General features: G+C 39.6%; 1 protein-coding gene across 4 annotated transcripts in view; it reads left to right on the plus strand.

Annotated features, from left to right (window-relative positions):
• Positions 1–2,507: 2,507 nt before the first annotated feature.
• CADPS2 (calcium dependent secretion activator 2) overlaps positions 2,508–21,971 on the plus strand; it is a 602,646-nt gene continuing 583,182 nt past the window's right edge. For all 4 annotated transcript variants that reach the window (XM_030932945.1, XM_030932946.1, XM_030932947.1 and 1 more), the window contains exon 1: positions 2,508–3,032. In XM_030932945.1, coding sequence (XP_030788805.1) covers positions 2,691–3,032 — 342 coding nt within the window. In that variant the 5' untranslated portion in view covers positions 2,508–2,690. The remainder of the gene's footprint in view (positions 3,033–21,971) is intronic.

A 21,971-nucleotide genomic window follows, 5' to 3' on the forward strand; every position in this document is an offset into this window, starting at 1 on the left:
TATCTTAATCAATGTATGTTTAATGAAATGCTTATTCTCTTTGTTGTCTTTTAGATATTTCTTTAATTTATGCCTCTTAAGTCATTTTCATCTTCATGGAGAAAACACTGTATATCCTTTTTTTTTTGTTCTTTTTTTTTTTTTTTTTGAGACGGAGTCTCGCTCTGTCGCCCAGGCTGGAGTGCAGTGGCCGGTTCTCAGCTCACTGCAAGCTCCGCCTCCCGGGTTTATGCCATTCTCCTGCCTTAGCCTCCGAGTAGCTGGGACTACAGGCGCTCGCCACCTCGCCCGGCTAGTTTTTTGTATTTTTTAGTAGAGACGGGGTTTCACCATGTTAGCCAGGATGGTCTCGATCTCCCGACCTCGTGATCCGCCCGTCTCGGCCTCCCAAAGTGCTGGGATTACAGGCTTGAGCCACCGCGCCCGGCCTGTATATCCTTTTATAAAAAATATTAGATGTTTTCCTGTGGGATCCTCAAAACTTGGAGATCTTTGATTTAATAACCACCTTTAACGGGAAAAGAATAAGTGGTCACATCGAGTCATATTAATTAATAAAAGAAACTGAAAAATATACCTATGGTTGGCAAGAGCAGTAAAGTTGCTATATTTAAATCACACATTTATGTCCCTAGAAATTTTTATTTATTAGTTTAGTAAACCTCATACATTTAATATACTGTCTTATTATCAAGGCAAATTGCAGTAGAAAATGACACTATTTGAAACTAGAAAACTGTTTTGAGTCCTTATTGCATTAGGTGCTAGTTCTGTACCCTAAGGAAAGGATTCTTCAACTCTCAGTTTCCTTATCTGAACAATGGAAACTAAGATAAATAAGTGAGATAATGTATGTAAAGAGCTGAGTGCAATATCTGGTTCAAAGGGCAGTCAATAATAATATCACCTGCCTCAAAAAGCTATTACTTTGATGAGGGTATTAGATAAACAATTTCACAGATCTTTGCAAAGTGCTAGATAAGCATCAGATATTATGACAAATAAGATTGCTATTTGCTTGCCTTGCCGAAGATAAAACATTGCCTTTAAATACATCGGTGTTTGAGATTTTCTATTTCTTGGCAGTTTGCGATCATCCCAACAGCCATGCTCTTACTGAAGACCTTTTATGACAAAGGGGCCTGTTATGGATTAGGCAAAGACAAATAGGTAAGACTCCTCAGGAGTAAATGCCTCCTTGTCTTTTACTCCATCTAGAGAGAATGTCAGGAAATGCAGAAGTCTCTCTTGTGTCCCTAACTATATGAAAGTGGCCTGAAAAAGCTACAACTGCTGTTTGACCATGGTGGTAGAGGAGCTCAGAGCTGGTAGTTAATTTGCCCTCTGTCATTTCCTGTGATCTTCATCACCTGCCTGCCCACCTGGTCGCTGCACACTCCACCTGGTGTTGAATGCATTGTTTTGCCTATTTCCCCCTCTGTCAAGACTAAGGACACAAGATGCAGAATTACTACAAGAAACTCCTAGGTGGTTCCAGCACTAGGACTGAGAAATCTGCGCAGATAAGGCAGGCTTTGGTAAGCTACAAGACGCCCACTTGAGGCCAGAACCATCAGCGACTGAGTATTACGTGCCTTAGTCCACCGCGGGCTCCGCAAAAGGCTAATTAATAGTGCTGGACACCGGGAGGGCGCTCAAATATTTGCTGAATAAATGTCTACACTACACAACCTGTTTTGAGTAAACTGCATCCCAACCGAGAAAATAATTGAGATATGTTTGAGCTGAATCAGAGTGTCATTTTGCACATGTAAAATCTCTCTTGCCGTGAGTCTGCAGGAATAGAACAGTTTAAAAAGTAAGCCTCGTTGTTTTTTTTTTTTTTCATTACTTCGACGTTTATAATTTGGGATTCAACATGAGGATCAAAACGGCAGCAGAGCAGAGCGAGAGAGACTTTCCAAAGTCTTGTCGCAAAGATATTTCGTGATGAAGGACTCCAGTCCCGCTTTGCCGCGCTGGGGTTCAATCCCGGGCAGCAGGTTCGGGTTGGGGAGATGTCTCGGCCGCTCCCCCTCACCTCTTGTTAGGGGACAGTACCTCTCCGCTCCCCATTCCACCTCCACCTGCTGGAGAAAAGATCATAGGTGGTAGGGTTAGGGTAGTCCGAGCAGCCCCGGTGGGCGCTTACACGGGCCACCGCGCTCGGCCGCTCCCCGCCTTTGCAAACTGTGTGCTAGGGCACCAGGCGCCCGGGCAGCAACGGCGGCGCGCGCACGCGCACTCCGCGGCCCCGCGCAGCTCGACATTCAATTCCACGTGTTGCTTGTAGTAAGCGCCACAGGTTCCCCACCTGCGTCCAGCCGCTCGGGCCGCTCTGCCTCTGCTGGCGGGCTCTGGAGAACCGCTGGGTCGGCGCGCCCCGGGCTGGCGGAGCAGTTCCTGAGGCGCTCAAGCTCACCCCCAACGCTAACTCCGCCTATTCAATCCCGGCGGCTCCCCCTCTCCCCCCTCCCAGTCCTCCTCCCGGCTCCTGCCCGCCCCTTTCGCCCTGGTGATAGGAAACACTCCTGAATCTAACTCGACGTGTCCGGAAAGCCCTGGCCAGTTTTCCTTTCGTTCTGGGGCCGCTGCAGCCAGCTCCGCGGCTCCCTCAGACCCGCGGGCGCAGCCGCCGGGGGTGAGGCGCCTGGGGACCGCGGGCCGAGCGGCGGGGATTCCCGAGCACCATGCTGGACCCGTCTTCCAGCGAAGAGGAGTCGGACGAGGGGCTGGAAGAGGAGAGCCGCGATGTGCTGGTGGCGGCCGGCGGCTCGCAGCGAGCTCCGCCGGCCCCGACTCGGGAAGGGCGGCGGGACGCGCCGGGGCGCGCGGGCGGCGGCGGCGGCGCGGCCAGATCCGTGAGCCCGAGCCCCTCTGTGCTCAGCGAGGGGCGAGACGAGCCCGAGCGGCAGCTGGACGATGAGCAGGAGCGGAGGATCCGCCTGCAGCTCTACGTCTTCGTCGTGAGGTGCATCGCGTACCCCTTCAACGCCAAGCAGCCCACCGACATGGCCCGGAGGCAGCAGAAGGTGAGTTGCGGGACCGGGCGCCTCCTGCCACCACTTCTCCCTGGGGTTTTCTCCCGGGAGAGCTCTGGGACGCCTCCCGTCCTTCTGCGAAACGCAGGACACCGTATTTTTGTTAGTCTTTGAGGGCAGAGGAATCTTTGGGGACAAGACGGTGCTTTCACCCGCCGGGTATGGGGCTGCAGCGGACACCTCTTCTCCTCCTCCCCGCCTGGGCTGGCAGGAGCTGTCAGCTCACCATCCGTGAGACAGACCGACAGCGCCGGCCGTGCCGCGGTTACACCCGGCAGGCGCAGCTCTGGCCGGATTAGAATGCGACTCCCACCAACTTAATTTCCAACAGCACTGGTGCATTCCTGTCCACCTAGCCTGGCGTGATATTGCTAGAGCTGGGTTTGCCGAGGGTCTGAATGAGTGGTGTAGCTAGGCGAAACAGGTGGAGCCTGAGTACTTTTCTTGTCTTAGCTAAAGAGAAATCTTCACTTAAGAGGGGTAGAAATTTTCCTCAGTGAATAAAAAAGTTAAATTCATACGTTTCCTATATTGCCATACAACCAGGGCATCAAATCCAAACACCGAAGAAGGCATGCAGCTTTGTAAAGTGTCTATGGGTAAGTAATTTCTGGTCTGGGCAGGCCTAATTAATGAAATACATTCTTACTGATGAAAGATAAAGGATTGGTGCATGACCACTTCATAACAAATGCTTTCCAAATGCTTTTTTGGGGAGCAAAATGCTTTTTCTCCCCCAAAAGGTAAGAAGTTTGTTTCAGGTGAAAGGCCGGCCAACTTGAGTTTCAAAACAAGACCCCAGGGGCCTGATGTTCTGTAGCAGACAGGAGTAATGACTCAAATTGTCCTAAGTGGTTAAATGTTTACAATAGAAACTCTAGGAAATCTTTTTAATAGAATGCTGAACCTGGAAGGTTCTGCAGAAATCCTTAACAGTTCCCTCAGTTTGTGATAAGACCTAGAGATCCAGAGAGGTTGTAGTCTGTTCAAGGCATACCTAGATGCACAGACATTTATTAGTTTTCTGAAATACTAACTTCAGTGTGTGAGACATTTTTAGAAATTTGGAGAGGTTTTGAGTTGACTTCAACTGTAACTGTAGTTCAGAGTAAATTCAGTCTCCCTACACTCTCCCACCCCCATTTAGCTAACCTTTATTTTTTGAGGTATAATTGAATGTAAAAAGCTATACATAGCACTCAACCCTAACTATTGGTGGTTTTATAGGTGTATAAGTATCATGGGGATAAGTATACACCTATGAAACCACCTATAGTTAACACTATTGTATGCTTAAGGTCTGCCCTCTTAGAAAAAATTTTAAGTGGTCTTTCCCAACTTTTTAAAACACACACAAACTGAGCAACCATTTTGGAATCATTTATTCTCTGGGGATCCTTATGGAATATTTCTCTACAGCTGGAGACTAATAACAGATCCTTTAGGTAACCTAGCCCTAGGTATTGAGTCACAGAATGTTACAGATGGAAGAGATCTCGAGATCCTAGGGAGACTCCTCATGTTGGAGAAGAGAAATGGGTCATAATAGCATTTCCCAATCCCAAACAAATTGGCACAGTTAAAGCCACCATTACTCAGGTAAGTTTTGAATGCCCTGCGGTGTTTTTATGAGCCTGCTACTCCACTCCTGAATGAATCCCATACTTCCTAATCAGTTGCTCCAGTTGAGTCTGTTCTGAGGCAGTCACCCGTGGCCACTTCTCGATTCTAGTCAAGCGACTGTCAGCTTCAATAGTCATTCTTAAACTAAAATTTTTTGTATATGTTGTGGTATGAGTTCATATCATCCAGTCTCTAGTTTTACCATTCATATTGCATTTAAGCCTATTTTTAATGTATTAAAATGTTTGGTAAAATTGAGATTATTTTCTCCCTGTAATATTATTCTTGAAGATGCATTTGCAGATTTACTACGAGTTGATTTATACTGTGAATACTTGTTGCATTTTGTTAATGAAGTGGACCCTCCCTTTGCTGTTCAAATAGTGCAGTTTTCTCTGACTCCTTCTGTTTAAATATTTGTTCAAAATTATTTGAATTGGCGAGCAGGTGCATTCATAACGCTACTGAGGAGACTATTGTTACAACCTTATCCAGGCATTCCCAAAGACAATTTCAAACTACAAAAAAAGCAAAATACTCATATATTCTATGAAAAAAAATTTAGAATCCTTAGGAATTTCCATATTCTAAATGCTTAGAGCATTGAGCACAGATGAACTTTTGTGAATTACTTTTATTTTTTATTAAGATGAATGCCAAACAACCTAAGTATTTATTCAACCCTCCCCCACCTTTTAAAAAATGTGCTGCTTACTAAAGGGAGCTGGAGCAACTTTTGGCAGTCTGGTTTCCTCCTAGGGCGAAATGAAATGGGAATTTATGTTCATGTGAATTTGATGCACAAGCTAATAAGTAATGCCAAAACTTCCTTGAAGTCTTGCATTATACAGTTAGATTATTTAAAAGAAGTAACAAGGTAATTGCAAAATCACTATTCCATTGTATATTTTATTCTGTATCTTCAAGTAGTCAGGCATCCAGTAAAAATATTTAATAGCTTAAATTGTTGTCTTTGAAATGAATATTGCTGCTTACTCACTTCTCTCAACTTCAAGAATTTAGAGACTCAGAAATTGAGATCTGAAAGGGTCCTCATTTTATGAAAAAAATTAATCACAAAGGTAAGAGCTTTACCTAGGAGGCTAGGAGTCAGGTTTCTCTTCAGTCAAAGCCCTTTCACTATCAGAGTTGGTGAGTTTCTATGAACCAGAGCTGAGCAGCCTGTTATTTATTTTTTTCACTTGGCTAAAATGGTCCACAAAGTTAGTAAGAGGTTGTGTCTGTGAGCTGTTTGAGAAAGCTTAGTAGCATTAAACACAGTTAACGAACACATGAATTTCTTTGCTTTTGTCTAGACTATTTCAGTTTCGAGAAATAATACTGGTCAGTTTATGACATTCAAGCCCTCTGACCACTGATGGTTTTACAGAAAATTCTGGGGGTGCATATGGGCTACACACTGTGACAGAGTGCCTTTCCAGGAAGGTGCTACACCTCCTAAGTGAACATATCCATTGGTTCACACATGATATGAATATGAACTAACGAACAGTGATTGAAAAATGACATCAGTAGTGATAGTGCTTGAGCCTCTAATGCTGATTTACCTTGATTACCTTTGCATCACCCCAATGCTAATAATGATGATGATTAACTTTTGATGGTTCTAGATCTTTGGTTAAAGGTAGGGTCAGTGTTGAAACTAGAAAAACAATAATACAAATCAGGTACTAATTAATAAAGACAATTGTTAGACTTTAGAAAATCATTGAGACCTTGGACGAAAAAATAACAAAAGGGTTCCTTGGTGGTTTGAAAGTTAGGGAGATCCTGATAAGCATAATGACCAACATAGAAGAGATTGAGTACCTTTACTCATGAATGTGAGTTCACAGACTTCAGGTCTAAATTGGTAACAATATTTAAGATGTATATGACTTAAACTACTGGTAGTTTTGGTTAGAATCCATAGGTTTCTAGTCACTGCTCTTTTCATTATTTGAGTTTTTATGTATTTTTTAACTAGAAATAAGAGGGTATTAAAATGGAACCTACTAACCTTCCATATAATTCATATACCTATGTTTTTTATGTTTCAGTGTCTGTCTCCACTGTAACCACACTAAATTGTGCCTTATTAAGCCATTTTGTATAATCACTCCTACCACTTTGCGTAATTTTCTGTGATAATTCTAAGTTTGAGAAATGTATGTAAATAATACTGTGAAATTGCAGATAGTGGGGAAGTAAACAGGTAAAATTGATCTGGAGAAGAACATTGTGGGGAAATAGTATTGGGTGAAATAATATACCTCCAACTTGCTTATTTGAATGTTGTAACTACTATAAAGTGGCCACTTTTATCTCTCTTTGTACATAATGGTACTTCCCGGGTTTTATTTTGTTTTCATCTTCTGACTACTTTGGTGTCTGTTGTAAACATGTAAGTCTCAGATTCAGTCTATGCCGTAAAGAATTAGTGAGGTATAGGATGGAGTAAAGATAATATAAAGACAATGTGAAAGGGTTTTTTACTTTTCTGTGGGAAAGTGGGAACTAGTGTTCCTAAACATGTTTTGAGACCTCTGAAACTTACCTTATTTCCCTAAAGAAAGCCATGAAAATGGTAATACCTGTTGGTGTAAAACTAGTGAATTCAAAGTAACACTTTCCTAATGTTTCTAGCAAGCCCCAGAGACAAGTTAGCAGTGTTGAAGCCCCATAGTATGCCTTTCTTTCTGGCCTGCAGGTTTCCAGCAGATCTGGTGATAGTCCAAAATGCCATACTCTTAGGGAGATAGGGTGATTTATCTTTTATGTTCCTTTGGCTTTGATACATTAAGGTCCCAGTACAGAAGAGATGGGTTGTGTTATTTGCTGCTTTTAATTATAGGGAATACCTTGCCCTGTGGGGAGTGAGTTGGAAACCACATATTAAAGTAAAACCTCACAGTGGACTTAAAACAGTATCTTAGGGAAAATTGCTTGTTGCTTCAGCTGATTCTTTTAACCTTCCACAGGGTATCCTGAGACCACAGCACTTAATTTGGTGGAATGAGTTGTGGTAATGAGAACTCAGACGGATTAAGTGATGTTGTCATTTGCTTCTTTACTTCAAAAATGAAATCAGCTGCAATTTTGATATATAATGACTGCTTATAAAGTGAAATAAAATATTTTAATGGTGTGTTTTCCCTTTTCAGTTTTGTTTTGTTTTGCTTTTAATGGAAACAGCTCTCTTCATTCATACTCTTACAAAATAAACACAGTTTGTAAGGTCATTAAAGACTTTCAAAACAAAATAGGAAAGCTGACGGCCAGATTATAAAGTCTGGGAATTCTGAATGGAAAATTCTTTGTCATTTGCTAGTGAGGTAGATCACTTTTGACTGATTGTGCTACTTTATATTCATTTCAAATTAATCAAGACCTTTGGGAAGGAAGAGGTGGATTGCATAGTCATGTGACATTGCTATTTCAGGTTTTAGCCTAGGAAAGACCTAATAATTTTAAATAGTGGACATATCAGTGGGACAAATGGCATATTTTCTAGGGTTTGAAGAGCATTTAAACATCAAATTATGGAATTGTTGTCCAAAATCTGTAATATTTCATTCTATGTTCACTGTGTTTCAGTTACTCAAAAATTTTGATATGATTTCCTTAAGGAAAAAGAAGTGTGATTCTTATCTTAACTGCACATTAGAATCACCTGGAGAGCTTTAACAACCATCTCATTACCCAGGTTGTACCTCAAGGTAATTAAATCAGTCTCAGGGGGTGCAGTGTTAAAGCTTCCCAGGTGATTTCAGTGTATAGCCAAGGTTGAGAACCACTGTTCTAAAGAGAAGGTACAGAAAAATGGCTTACTTTCACCTATGAAAGTATTTGCAATAATGAGTAAGATTACTAATTAAGCTGGTATTCCATGTGCAGGAAAAGGTAATAGGGATACTTGAAGCAGGGAACAAAAAACAAATATTCTAGAGTTTGTGCAGTTGATAAGGTGGAGAGGCTGGTGCATATTTATTTAGACTTATAAAAGGTGTCTAGGTGCTATGCTGGAGGCTTTTGAATTATATTCACAGTAGTGTCTTTTATTCATTGTAAAACTGTAGATAAATCACCACATTAGCAATGGAAAATATACATCGAATGCTGAGGGTAAGCATGAGTGTTGCTTTCTATTCCAAAATGAACTGGGAAGAATACAGTGAAATCTCCAAGTTGGAGCTGACACTCAGTAATTCCTAACTGAACAGTACAGCTCACAAAGGTCCTACGAGACCGTTAGTGGGTAACCTGTTTTCTCAGTATAGGTAGTAGTAATGCATACAGGTTTTCCAAAAAGTAAACTTTAGAAGTCATTCTAACATAACTGTCTTATTAAATAATTAAAATGACTTAAACAATTTAAATTCTGCTATGTCCAAAATTATAACATTAGGTGGACAGTAAGGAAAAGCTTCTATTTTCCTCAGATTTTATTAAAAAGGTACATTGGTTTGTGTTTGGGAGCCTTTTACTTTGTACAGCATCATTAATGCTCTGCTTTACTTCTTGAAACTTTTATCATACCACTTTGTAGACGTGGTTTCAGTACTTTCATTTTATACCTTCAAGTTAGTGATGGGTTTTTATAATGAAAATATTACTGGGGCAAAGAGCCTGAAAATTTAAAGCCTGTCTTTGCCAGTCTAATAGCTGAGATATTTAATTTGCTCCTTTCTGATTGCTTGTGAGAATGAGTATGTGTAGGCTAGTATACTTTTCCTCTTTTCTTTTCTTTCTTTCTTTTTTTTTTTTTTTTGAGATGGAGTCTTGCTCCGTTGCCCAGGCTAGAGTGCAGTGGCATAATATTGGCTCACTGCAACCTCCTCCTCCTGGTTCAAGTGATTCTCCTGCCTCAGCCTCCTTAGTAGCTGGGACTACAGGAACATGCCACCATGTCTGGCTAATTTTTGTATTTTTAGTAGAGATGGGTTTCACCATATTAGCCAGGCTGGTCTCAAACCAGCCTTGTGATCTGCCCACCTTGGCCTCCCAAAGTGCTAGGATTACCTATGTGAGCCACTGCACCCGGTCCTTTTTTTTTTTTTTTTCTTTTTTTTTTTGAGTCAGAGTCTCACTCTGTTGCACAGGCCAGAGTGCGGTGGTGCCATCTTGGCTTACTGCAACCTCTGCCTCCCGCATTTAAGTGATTCTCATGCCTCGGCTTTTCGAGTAGCTGGCATTACAGGTGTGCACTATCATGCACAGGTAATTTTTTGTACTTTTAGTAGAGATGGGGTTTTTCCGTGTTGGCCAGGCTGGTCTCAAACTCCCGGCCTCAAGTGATCTGCCCGCCTTGGCCTCCCAAAAAGCTGGGATTGCAAGTGTGAGTCACCATGCCTGGCCTGCAGCCTGACTTTTGATGAACCTCTGCTTTCATTACTAAGCTTTATGGCCCAATTAAACATTAATTATTTCCTTGGTAAACTATTTATTGAGTCCCGATTATGTGAATTTAGCACTATCCAATATGTTCTGCAGATATAGTAAGAAAACAAGCAGAAATCCTCTTGTGGGCTAATGTTCAACAATTATAGGTTGCATGTCTGTAAGTTTATTTAATTCTTTTTTCAAATTATCGTGTAATTTTAACTTATGACAACTTTGTATTTTAATTTCTGGTGTGGTTATTTTCCCCTCTTCTGTGTCAGGAATTTTTTTTTTTTTTTTTTTTTTTTTTTTTTTTTTTTTTTTTTTTTGAGACGGAGTCTCACTCTGTCGCCCAAGCTGGAGTGCAGTGGCCGGATCTCAGCTCACTGCAAGCTCCGCCTCCCGGGTTTACGCCATTCTCCCACTTCAGCCTCCCAAGTAGCTGGGACTACAGGTGTCCGCCACCTCGCCCGGCTAGTTTTTTGTATTTTTTAGTAGAGACGGGGTTTCACCGTATTAGCCAGGATGGTCTCGATCTCCTGACCTCGTGATCCACCCATCTCGGCCTCCCAAAGTGCTGGGATTACAGGCTTGAGCCACCGCGCCCGGCCCCTGTGTCAGGAATTTTTTACTTGTATCATTCTTCCTTCCCTTCCCACATTTTTTTTGAGATGGAGTTTCACTCTGTCGCCAGGCTGGAGTGCAGTGGCGCGATCCCTGCTCACTGCAACCTCCGCCTCCTGGATTCAAGTGATTCTCCTGTCTCAGCCCCCGGAGTAGCTAATTTTTGTGTTTTTTGTAGAGATGGGGTTTCACCATGTTGACCAGGATGGTCTTGATCTCTTGACCTCATGATCTACCCACCTCGGCCTCCCAAAGTGCCACTTTTTAAAAATAGTGCCGTAGTATAGCATCTTTGTTAGGAAAGTGCTGTCTTCAGAGGGCCTGGGCTTCATCTTCTCACTTATTCACTGTGTGAACAAGGCACTTCATCTTTCTGGGGCCTGACTACTACTCCTTTAGTAAAATGTTGATAATGACTTCATAGGATTTCTGTTGTGATGAAATGAGATGCCTGTAAAGTACATGCTCCTGATTAGATGCTATCATTTCTAGTTGTTAATTAAACCGGTTTGGGAAACAATGATATTTTTACTATATTCAGCCTTCTAGGAGCATACGATATCTTCAGTTAGTCAAGACTCTTTGTAACTTTTTGAAGGTTTGATCATATAAATCTCTTGCATTTATAATCAAGATATTTTTATATTTTATATTTTTTCTTATTGTGACATCTTTTTTAATCATCTCATGGTAAATGGGAAGCTTTTAAATGTTATTAACTAGTCATTGATTTTACTTAATTGCTGTCTTCAGTGTTGATCGTTTTAGATTTTCTAGGTAGGCAGTTGAATCATCTGTTGACAGTGATGGCTTTTGTCTGGTTCTGTCCAATAGCTATACCTCTTTGGTTTCATATGTCACCATACTCTTTAGAACAGAACAGTATTTGTACTTGTTGCCAAAACCCTTGTTTTGATCCAGTATTCACCGGGCAATGCTTTTGGTGCTTTACCAGTGAATATACGGTTGGTTAGGATTCTTGGATAGAATTCTTGGTATTCTTTATTGTTTATCCTTTTTCAAAAATTACATTAAGATAAAATATGTCAATAATTGATACTGAATGTTATCAAATTTCATTTTTTGTATTAATAGAGGTGAATGCCTAGTTTTGTTTTACTGATGTGACATATCAGATTACTAGGTTTCCTATTATTAAAGCATATTTGCATTTCTCAGGTAATTTCTACCTGATTATGATTGTTTTTTTAACATGCCTTTGACTTTGAGTTTCCTGTACTTTTAGTTTTTACATGTATGTTCATAAGAGAAAGGTCTATCGATAATGGTGTTAACTGAGAAACATTTTACCTTCATTTGTGCTCTAGAATAGTTTTTTTGTTTTGTTTTTAGTACATAAATCATCTGACACATGAAGTTTTGGAAGAATTCACTTGTGAAATTACCTACATCCAGACCCTGTTTTCTTTACCCTATTGCTTTTTCTTCTTATTCAAAATTAAAATATAATTGCGTGATTTCAGAAAATTGGCTATTTTCAGATATATTAGCATATTTTTCGCTTATTTTTCCAATATCCTTTATGTTGGCTCTAAGTCTTATTTTAGATTATATTCTTCCTAATATATATACACACACACACACACACACACATGTATTATATATGTATGGAGTGCAGTGGCTAATACACGTAATCCCAGCATTTTGGGAGGGTGGGGTGGAAGGATCGCTTAAGCCCAGGAGTTGGAGACCAGCCTAGGCTACACAGTGAGACTCAGTCTGTACAAAAAATAGAAAAATTAGTCAGGCATGGTGACTCATGCCTGTGGTCCCAGCTACTCAGGAGGCTGTAGTAGGAGGATCACATGAGCCCAAGAGGTCAAGGCTACAATGATTTGTGATAGCACCACTGCACTCCAGCCTGGGTGACAAAGTGAGACCCTATCTCAAAAGAAAAGATAAATATAAAATTAGATTTGCTGGGTTCCCTTTTTTTTTTTTTTTTTTTTGACACGGTGTCTTGCTCTGTCACCCAGGCTGCAGTGCAGTGGAACGATTCTGGCTCACTGCAACCTCTCCCTCCCAGGTTCAAGTGATTCTCCTGCCTCAGCCTCCCAAGTAACTGGGATTACGGGTGTGCACCACCACGCCTGGCTAATTTTTGTATGTTTTAGTAGAGACGGTGTTTTGCCATGTTGGCCAGGCTGGTCTCGAGCTCCTGACCTCAAGTGATCCACCCGCCTCAGCCTCCCAAAGTGCTGAAATTACAGGCATGAGCCACTGCACCTGGCCAGGACCCCCCCCCCCCTTTTTTTTTTTTTTGAAGTTATATCTGTTAACTTTTAAGTTCTACTATTTTAGAAATCAATAGTTTGTATCCTTTCTTCATGTTTCCCTTAGGGTTGTCTTTTGCTGTTGCTTTTAAAGAGGACCAAGGGAATGGGAGAGAGACATGAGAGAGTGGTTCTGTCATCTAGCTTCTCTTTTAGGGTTATTTTATTTTCAGTTTTGTAATAAGATAATGAGAATATATGAAAGCTATGAATTTATCTCTTAAGTGCAGTTTGGCCTCAGTCCTTATGTTATAAAACATTGTTATTTAAATATTCTCATTTCTGATTTTACTATTTTTCTTGAACCAGTATTTACATATTTAATCAGAAGAGTAATTTAGAAATTGCAGTTGAAAAATTTGTTTTCTCTTTAGTAATAGATTTTCAATTTTATGTTGACAGAGAATGTTGCTTATGGTACTTAGCAATGTTGTATGTAATTTAAGTTTTTCATCACAAATTATTATACTGATTTTAAGATTAAAAGTTTGCTATATATCTTATAATTAGCATTATTATAGTAATCATTCCTGTCTTATTTTTGTCTTCTTTGACTAAATTATCTTATTAATTGTATTAATTTATTTTGCATTTCTAGCCATATTTAATTCATATGTTTTGATTCCAGTCTCTTAGTTGTGTAAAGATTCATGAGTATACACTTACAATCATTGAAAATTAACTTCCTTTGATCCACTTACTGTGTATATAGGACAAGGATTCTACTTTGTTCAGATTTAACACTGATTTTACTTTCTTTTGGTGGAGTTTGTCAGAGATATTGAAAAGTATCCATAATACATATATACCTACACTCTTATATTCACCTAGTTATGCATCTAATGTAAACACGTATGTACACATACATCTGCAAATGTGTACACACATTTCTGGATTGCTTTGTAGTAAGGAAAGTTATGAAACAATTTCTGCCTAGTCTATGCTTTAATAAGAGGATTTAAGCATTTTATTAGTTACCATTGATATGTTTAATCTTATTTTCTGTTTTGTTCAGTGTTTTCTGTTTTTTTAAAAAAATTTGTTGCCTAGGTTTTCTTCTAGAGTTTTTATGGTTTTAGGTCTCACATTTAAGTCCTTAATCCATCTTGAGTTAATTTTTGTATAAGGTGTAAGGAAGGGGTCCAGTTTCGGTTTTCTGCATATGGCTAGCCAGTTTTCCCAACACCATTTATTAAATAGGGAATCCTTTCTCCATTGCTTGTTTTTGTCAGGTTTGTCAAAGATCAGATGGTTGTAGATGTGTGGCGTTATTTCTGAGGCCTCTGTTCTGTTCCATTAGTCTATATATCTGTTTCGGTACCAGTACCATGCCATTTTGGTTACTGTATCCTCGTAATATAGTTTGAAGTCAGTTAGCATGATGGCTCCAACTTTGTTCTTTTTGCTTAGGGTTGTCTTGGCTATGTGAGCTCTTTTTTGGTTCCATAGGAAATTTAAAGTAGTTTTTTTCTAATTCTCTGACGAAAGTCAGTGGTAGCTTGATGGAGATAGCATTGAATCTGTAAATTACTTTGGGTAGTGTGGCCATTTTCACGATGTTGATTCTTCCTATCCATGAGCATGGAATGTTTTTCCATTTGTTTGTGTCCTCTCATTACTTTGAGCAGTGGTTTGTAGTTCTCCTTGAAGAAGTCCTTCACATCCCTTGTAAATTGTATTCCTAGGTATTTTATTCTCTTTTAGCGATTGTGAATGGGAGTTCACTCATGATTTGGCTGTCTGTCAGGATACAGGCATGGGCAAAGACTTCATGACTAAAACACCAAAAGCAATGTCAACAACAGCCAAAACTGATAAATGGGATCTAATAAAACTAAAGAGTTTCTGCACAGCAAAGGAAGCTATCATCAGAGTAAACAGGCAACCTACAGAATGGGAGAAAAATTTTGCAATCTGTCCATCTGACGAAGGGCTAATATCCACAATCTACAAAGAACTTAAAGAAATTTATAAGAAGAAAACAAGCCCATCAAAAAGTGGGTGAAGGATATGAACAGACACTTCTCAAAAGAAGACATTTATGCAGCCAACAAATATGAAAAGCTCATCATCACTGGTCATTAGAGAAATGCAAATCAAAACCACAGTGAGATACCATCTCACGCCAGTTAGAATGGTGATAATTAAAAAGTCAGGAAACAGATGTTGGAGAGGATGTGGAGAAACAGGAATGCTTTTACACTGTTGTTGGGAGTGTAAATTAGTTTAACCATTGTGGAATACAGTGTGGTGATTCCTCTGGGATCTAGAACCAGAAATAGCATTTGACCCAGCAATCCCATTATTGGGTATATACCCAAAGGATTATAAATCATGCTGCTATAAAGACACATGCACACACATGTGTATTGTGGCACTATTTGCAATAGCAAAGACTTGGAACCATCAAAAATGCCCATCAATGATAGACTGGATAAAGAAAATGTGGCACATGTACACCATGGAATACTATGCAGCCATAAAAAAGGATGAGTTCATGTCCCTTGCAGGGGCATGGATGAAGCTGAAAACCATCATCCTCAGCAAACTAACACAGGAACAGAAAACCAAACACTGTATGTTCTCACCCATAAGTGGGAGTTGAACAATGAGAACACGTGGACACAGGGAGGGGAACATCACACACCAGGGCCTGTTGGGTTGGGGGGCTAGGGTAGGGAGAGCATTAGGAGAAATACCTAATGTAGATGATGGGTTGATGGGTGCAGGAAACCACTATGGCACCTGTATTCCTGTGTAACCTGCACGTTCTGCATGTGTATCCCAGAACTTAAAGTATTTTAAAAAATTGTTTTGTGCCTTTTGCTATATGGACTCCATTTTTTTAAAAAAAATATATCTAGAAAACGAAATGCCAAGTACAGTAGTTGGGTTTTACTTTATCCAAAGATCATTTTCCTTAGGGAGACGTTTGGCTGCCTGTGTTTAAGGGCATTTCTGTACTCTTTCCCTGGAGCTAGGGACAGATAAGGTGAAACAATGTAACATTTCCTTTGCCTTCCTTATGGTTGTGCTTACTATTCTGATTGGAAGGGCAGGACACATGTGTTTTAAGAGGCTATGTCTCCAGTTTTGTTCTTGGGTTGTGATGTCAGTGGACATTCCTCTGGAAATTGGGTTACAGTTTTATCTTTAGTTTACAATGTTTTACCCTATTTAATTTTTTTTTTCTGGGTCTGCATGGAATTTTTTATTAGAACATGGGAAAAATAAATTCTGCTACCATGAAACTTGTATTCTTACTAGTTTAACATATTTAGGAAAATGCATTCCAAATTTTATTTAAAGAGATGAGAGCCTTAATTTGGTTCTCTAGAAAAACTAAAACTAAAAATACTGCTTAGTTAAAAAGGCTTACAAAATGCTGAATATCATAAGAAAAAATTCTGAAATATAACAAGACAACTTTAGCCTACACTTGTGAAGCTCTTCTTTTCTTACCCAGAAGGATTGCATATATTCTCAAGCAGTAGTAAGTAGGGAGACTGAGATGAAACCCATTCTTGTTCCCTCGTTCTTGCTTTAGGTCCACCGTGTTTTGACATGTTTCATATTATAAGCTTCTGTATAAAGCTTTCTTTGATGAAACAAAGCTTCCTATAATGAATCTCATTGTTTTTGACTGGAACACCTAAAATGACAGAGAGGGAGGCCAAAATGTTCAAGTAATTATGAAAATTTAAAGTTACGTGATTAAAGTGTGCAACACTGTAAGAATTCCTATAAAGTTTGATCACCATATCTTTTTTTAGCACTCTGGCAATCTCTCCCCTCCTCCATTGTCCCCTGTCTTTGTTTGACTTTTCCATTTTCAATTTTCTATCTTAGGACCCTATCTGCAGTAAAGGTCTACTCTTCTTTGTCCTTTCTAAATTGCTTTATCTTCATCTATAAAATGATTAATACTTGCTTGCTTCAGTAAGATGATGGGAAGATATATAAAATAATTTCTGAAGAGCACTTATGCAGTGTCTGACCTGGACTATATCTTCAAAAAGTGTCCTGTTAACATTTTATAATAATTTACATTCAGGGAAAAATGTTTCCTGCTATAAAGCATATTGCATTTATCAACAGATATTGAGGCAATATTTGAACAGATTTCATGTGGTGGGAACTATTTCAGGCACTAGAATATAGACATTGGAATATAGACATGGACAAGATAGCCTTTTTTATTAATTTTTTTTAAATGACAAATAACAGTTGTGTATGTCTGGTACAATGTGATGCTTTAATCTGTGTATACATTGTAGAATGATTCAGTCAATGTAATTAACATATCCATCACCTCACCAACTTACCTTTGTTTTGTGGTGAGATTGTTAAAAATCTATTTGTGTACCAATTTTGAAATATACAATACATAATTATTAACTGGTCAGTCAGCATGCAGTGCAGTAGATCACTAAAATTTATTCTTCCAGTTCAACTGAAATTTTGTACCCTTTGATCAACATCTCCCCTTTCTCCATCCCTCCCACTCCTTCCAGCCTCTGGTAGCCATCTTTCTACTCTGTTTCTATGCATATATATTTACAATTATCATAACTTTTTGATGAATAGACCCCTTTATTATTACATAATGACCTTCTTTGTCTCTTTGATTTAAAGTCTATTTTGCCTGATATGTATAGCTACCCCTGCACTCTTTTAGTTTTCATTTGTGTGGAATATCTTTTTCCTTCCCTTTACTTTGAGTCTGTATGTGTCCTTAGAGATGAAATTAGTCTCTTTTTGGAAGCATATAGCTGGGTTGTTGCATCTTTTTTTTTTTTTTTTTTTTTTTTTTTAATCCACTAAGCTATTTGATGTCTTTTGATCAGAAAATTTAACCCATTTATTTTCAAAGTAATTATTGATAGGTAAGGATTTACTATTGAATTTTGTTAATTATTTTCTGGTTAATATGTAGATCCTTTGTTCCTGTCTTCTCTTGCTGTGTTCCTTTGTGGTTTGAGGATTTCTCTATGGTATGCTTTGAATGCTTTCGTTTTGTGTATCTACTAAGGGTTTTTGCCTTGTGGTTACCATGAGGCTACCATAAAACATTTTATACTAATAACAGGCTGTTTAAAGCTGATAATAACTTTGATCACCTGCACAAACTCTATACTTTTACTCTTTTCCCCTTCACAATGTATTATTCATGACACATTTTGTGTCTTTTATTGTTTGTGTCAGTTAGCAAATTATTAAAGCTCTAGATTTTAATAGTTTGGCTTTTAATCTTCATACTAGAGGTATATTTGGTTTTTACAACTCCATTATAGTATAAGAGTGTTCTGTGTTTTATTACATACCTACTTTTACCAGTGAGTTTGATATTTTTGTGTTGCCCCTTAGTGATCTCCTTTAGCATGAATGACACATTTTAGCTTTTTTTTTGTAAAGCAGGTCTAGTTGTGATAAATTCCTTTAGCTTTTGTGTGTCTGAGTAAGTTTTATCTCCCCTACATTTTTGAAGGACAGGTTTGCTGGGTATAATACTATTGGCAGTTTTTTTTTTTTTTTTTTCTTTTAGCTCTTTGAATACATTATCCCATTTACTTCTGGTCTTCAGGGTTTCTCTTGGAAAAATCTGCTAGTAGTCTTATAGAAGTTTCTTTGTATGTAACAAGTCACTTTCTCATGCAGATTTTTCCATATTTTCTCTTTTCACTTTAGAAACAATATTTTTTATTTATTTATAACAATTGGATTATAATGTGTTTTATTGTGGGTCTCTGGATTCATCATATTAGGTGTCCATTGAGGTTCTTGGATCTGGATTTCTCATTTCTTCCCTAGACTTGGGAAGTTTTCTGTCATTATTTATTTAAATATGGTTTGTATCCCTTTCTGTTTTCTCCCTCTGGTACTCTGATAATGCATACTTTATTCACTTGATGGTGTTCTATAATTCCCTTAGGTTATCTCCAGTCTTTTTCATTCTTTTTTCATTTAGCTCCTCAGATTCGATGATTTCCAATGATTTTGTCTTTAAATTTGCTAATCTTCTCTTCCTCTTGACCTAGGCTGCTATTCAACCTGTCTATTGAATTTTTGAGTTCAGTTATTAGTCTTTAGCTCAATGATCTCTGTTTAGTACTTTTTAATATGTTCTACCTCTTCGTTGAAATTACCAATTTGTTGTATTGTTCTCCTTATTTTGATGAGCATCTTTATGACTGTCCTTTTGAATTCCTTGTCTGGTCAGACACATATCTCCATTTCATTAGCATAAGCTTCAGGAGATATGTCTTGTTCTTTTATTTGGAACATGTTTCTGTTAGTTATTTTCTTTGACTCTCTGTGTTCGTTTCTGTGCATTAGATAAGAGAACCACCCCTTCCTGTCTTGTTAGAGTGGTCTTGCATAAAAGATCTTTCCAATCAGGGATTCTATGTTCTAAGCTCTTTGTGTTTGTCCAACCTGCTGTCTTCATTCGTAGTGGCTCCCAGGAAATTAGAGTGTCAAGTTATGATATTGCCTTGAGAGAGGTGAGAGAAGACAGTCTCTTGAGATGTAGCTGGAGAGGTTAGATTGTTCAAGGTATATTCCTGTTCCTTCTTTGAGAAGTGCAGAGCTGGAGTTTATCCCCCACTCATTCTGCCCTACACTAAAGAGAGAGTCTCAGGAGGAATCCTGTATTCTTGGTCAGACTGCTGACTTTTAACCTGGGGAGATAGTTGCTGAAGGTTTGCAAGTTTAAAAGTCACTTTTCTCTGTGGTCTGGGAAACCAGCAGTGTAGAGCTCCATCAACTTCCAGAGCTAGGTGATTTAGGAGCCAGTCACTCAGGTGAAGGCTGTAAAAGTTGGAGCACTTGATGCATGCAGAAACTACTTCCAGGGAGAGTCTGCAGATGCAGATTTGTTGCTGAAGCAAGTTAGAGAAGAGAGATCAAAGAGTGCCCACTCTGGCATTAAGGTAAGCAGAAGTCTCACACCCCTCTAGCAGGAAGAGATTTCTAGTTGGGAGTTATCATTGAAATGAACCAGGGAGAAAGGCACAGAGAGTGCTCACTTTCCCCTTCAGGCATGAAGAGGTCCATCCCCCAGCTTCCTTCCAATGACAGATTGCAGGACTGTATATCAGAAGCAAGCCAGGAAAGAAGGCTTAGGGAGTGCTTTCTCTTTCATTGTTGCTGGCAGAGGCCTCCCATCTCTTTCCACAGAGAGATTTTCCATGGGTCTGGAATTGTCTCTGGGGCAACGGGAGTGCCATGCTTCCTATTTAGGCTCAAATAAGCTTATTCTTTATTTGCTATGCGGTTTATAGAAGTTGGGCTGATCCTGGGGGCTACAATTGCTGGAAATGACCATGCAGTCATGTTCTTTGTGCTTGAGGGAAATCCAATGCCCTCTCCCTGTCATTTCTCAGGCATGGTGAAGCCCTTCAGCAGGAGTCTAAAAGTGGGGCAGTGTATATGTTGTACAAGACCATTACCCTTCAGGAATAAGCTGGGAGTTGATATTTCCTTCCTATGTGCTCAGGGTGGAGTTAGTGTGCACGTATATCTCAGCTTTTTCTACCCATTTTGACATGGGTATTTCCTCAGTTGTCTCATACACAGGAGTCTTTCAAAAGGATTCTGACTTTCTCTTGGAGAGAATTGATTTCTCAGTGTGTGAGAGGAGGGACAGTCAGGAGCCCCCTGTTTTATCATGTTGCTCAAGAAAGCCCTTTTGAAGCTTATATTCTAGTAGAGAAGATGGATAAGCAACAGATAAAAATATGTATATTCCTCCTAAGGGAGAGTAACTGTGGGAGGGGGTTTGGTGTTAGTGGTTATTTTATATAGGGTGGTCAGGGTAATTCTCTTGTAGAAGCAGGTAGCTGTTGATCAGGATTAATTAAGTGAAGGACTGAGCCACTTGCAAATAGAGGAGGAAAGAGTATCCAATATAGCACTAAAGCAAGAATAATAAGCTTTTCCTATAAAAAGCAGCAAAGTGGTGCAGGGTGGCTAGCATGATGTGAGAAGAGGAAAGTGGGAAGAATTGCATCTGGAGAGGTATGCAGAGACTAGCTTATATGAATTTTTTAGGCTGTGGTAAGATGTTCGAAATTTAGGTGTGCTGGGAAGCTGTTGGAAGGTTTTGAACAATTTCGGGAAATGATCTGATTAAGATTCTAAACAGATCTCTTTGATCTGAGAATAGACAGTGCCACTACATGGCACAGCTTCAGGAGTATTTTTGTTTGTTTTGTTTTTTCTTGAGACAGTCTTGCTCTGTTGCCCAGGCTGTAGTGCAGTGGCACAATCTCAACTCACTGCAACCTTCACCTCCCGGGTTCAAGCGATTCTCCTGCCTCAGCCTCTCGAGTAGCTGGGACTACAGGTGTGTGCCACCACATCTGGCTGATTTTTATATTTAAAATAGAGATAGGGTTTCACCATGTTGACCAGGCTGGTTTGGAACTCCTGACCTCAGGTGATCCACCCACCTTGACCTCCCAAATTGCTGAGATTACAAGGTCTGAGCCACTGCACCCAGCCACCAGAGACATTGTTGATATGGAATTTAAGGCACTCTCTTAGAGTTGTACAGTCTTGAGAATAGACTGTAGGGGCAAGAGTAGAAGAAGAAAGACCAATTTGGAGATGTAGCAATGGATAAAGTTTGAATAGGTGGTAGCCTGAGAGGTAATACAGAATATAGCCAGAAAGTATTTACTCAATATTATTTAAGTTTATAAATGCAGTAGGGTAAAACTGTGCTATTTTGAGATTTTAACATGGTTAAAAATGTTGAAGCTATTTTATTAAAATAATATGTTTATGTGGCTAAATAACCCTTGCAGAACTTAAAATAGAAAGCAACAGTCCCCTGCCCCACTTTTTCCCATTCCCAGTCACATTCCCAGAAGAAACTCTTTTTTTTTTTTGAGACGGAGTCTCGCTCTGTCCCCTTGGCTGGAGGGCAGTGGCGCTATCTCGGCTCACTGCAAGCTCCGCCTCCGGGGTTCCCGCCATTCTCCTGCCTCAGCCTCCTGAGTAG

Source organism: Rhinopithecus roxellana, chromosome 6 (assembly GCF_007565055.1).
Source record: "Rhinopithecus roxellana isolate Shanxi Qingling chromosome 6, ASM756505v1, whole genome shotgun sequence".
In the NCBI taxonomy this organism is placed as follows: Eukaryota; Metazoa; Chordata; class Mammalia; order Primates; family Cercopithecidae; genus Rhinopithecus; species Rhinopithecus roxellana.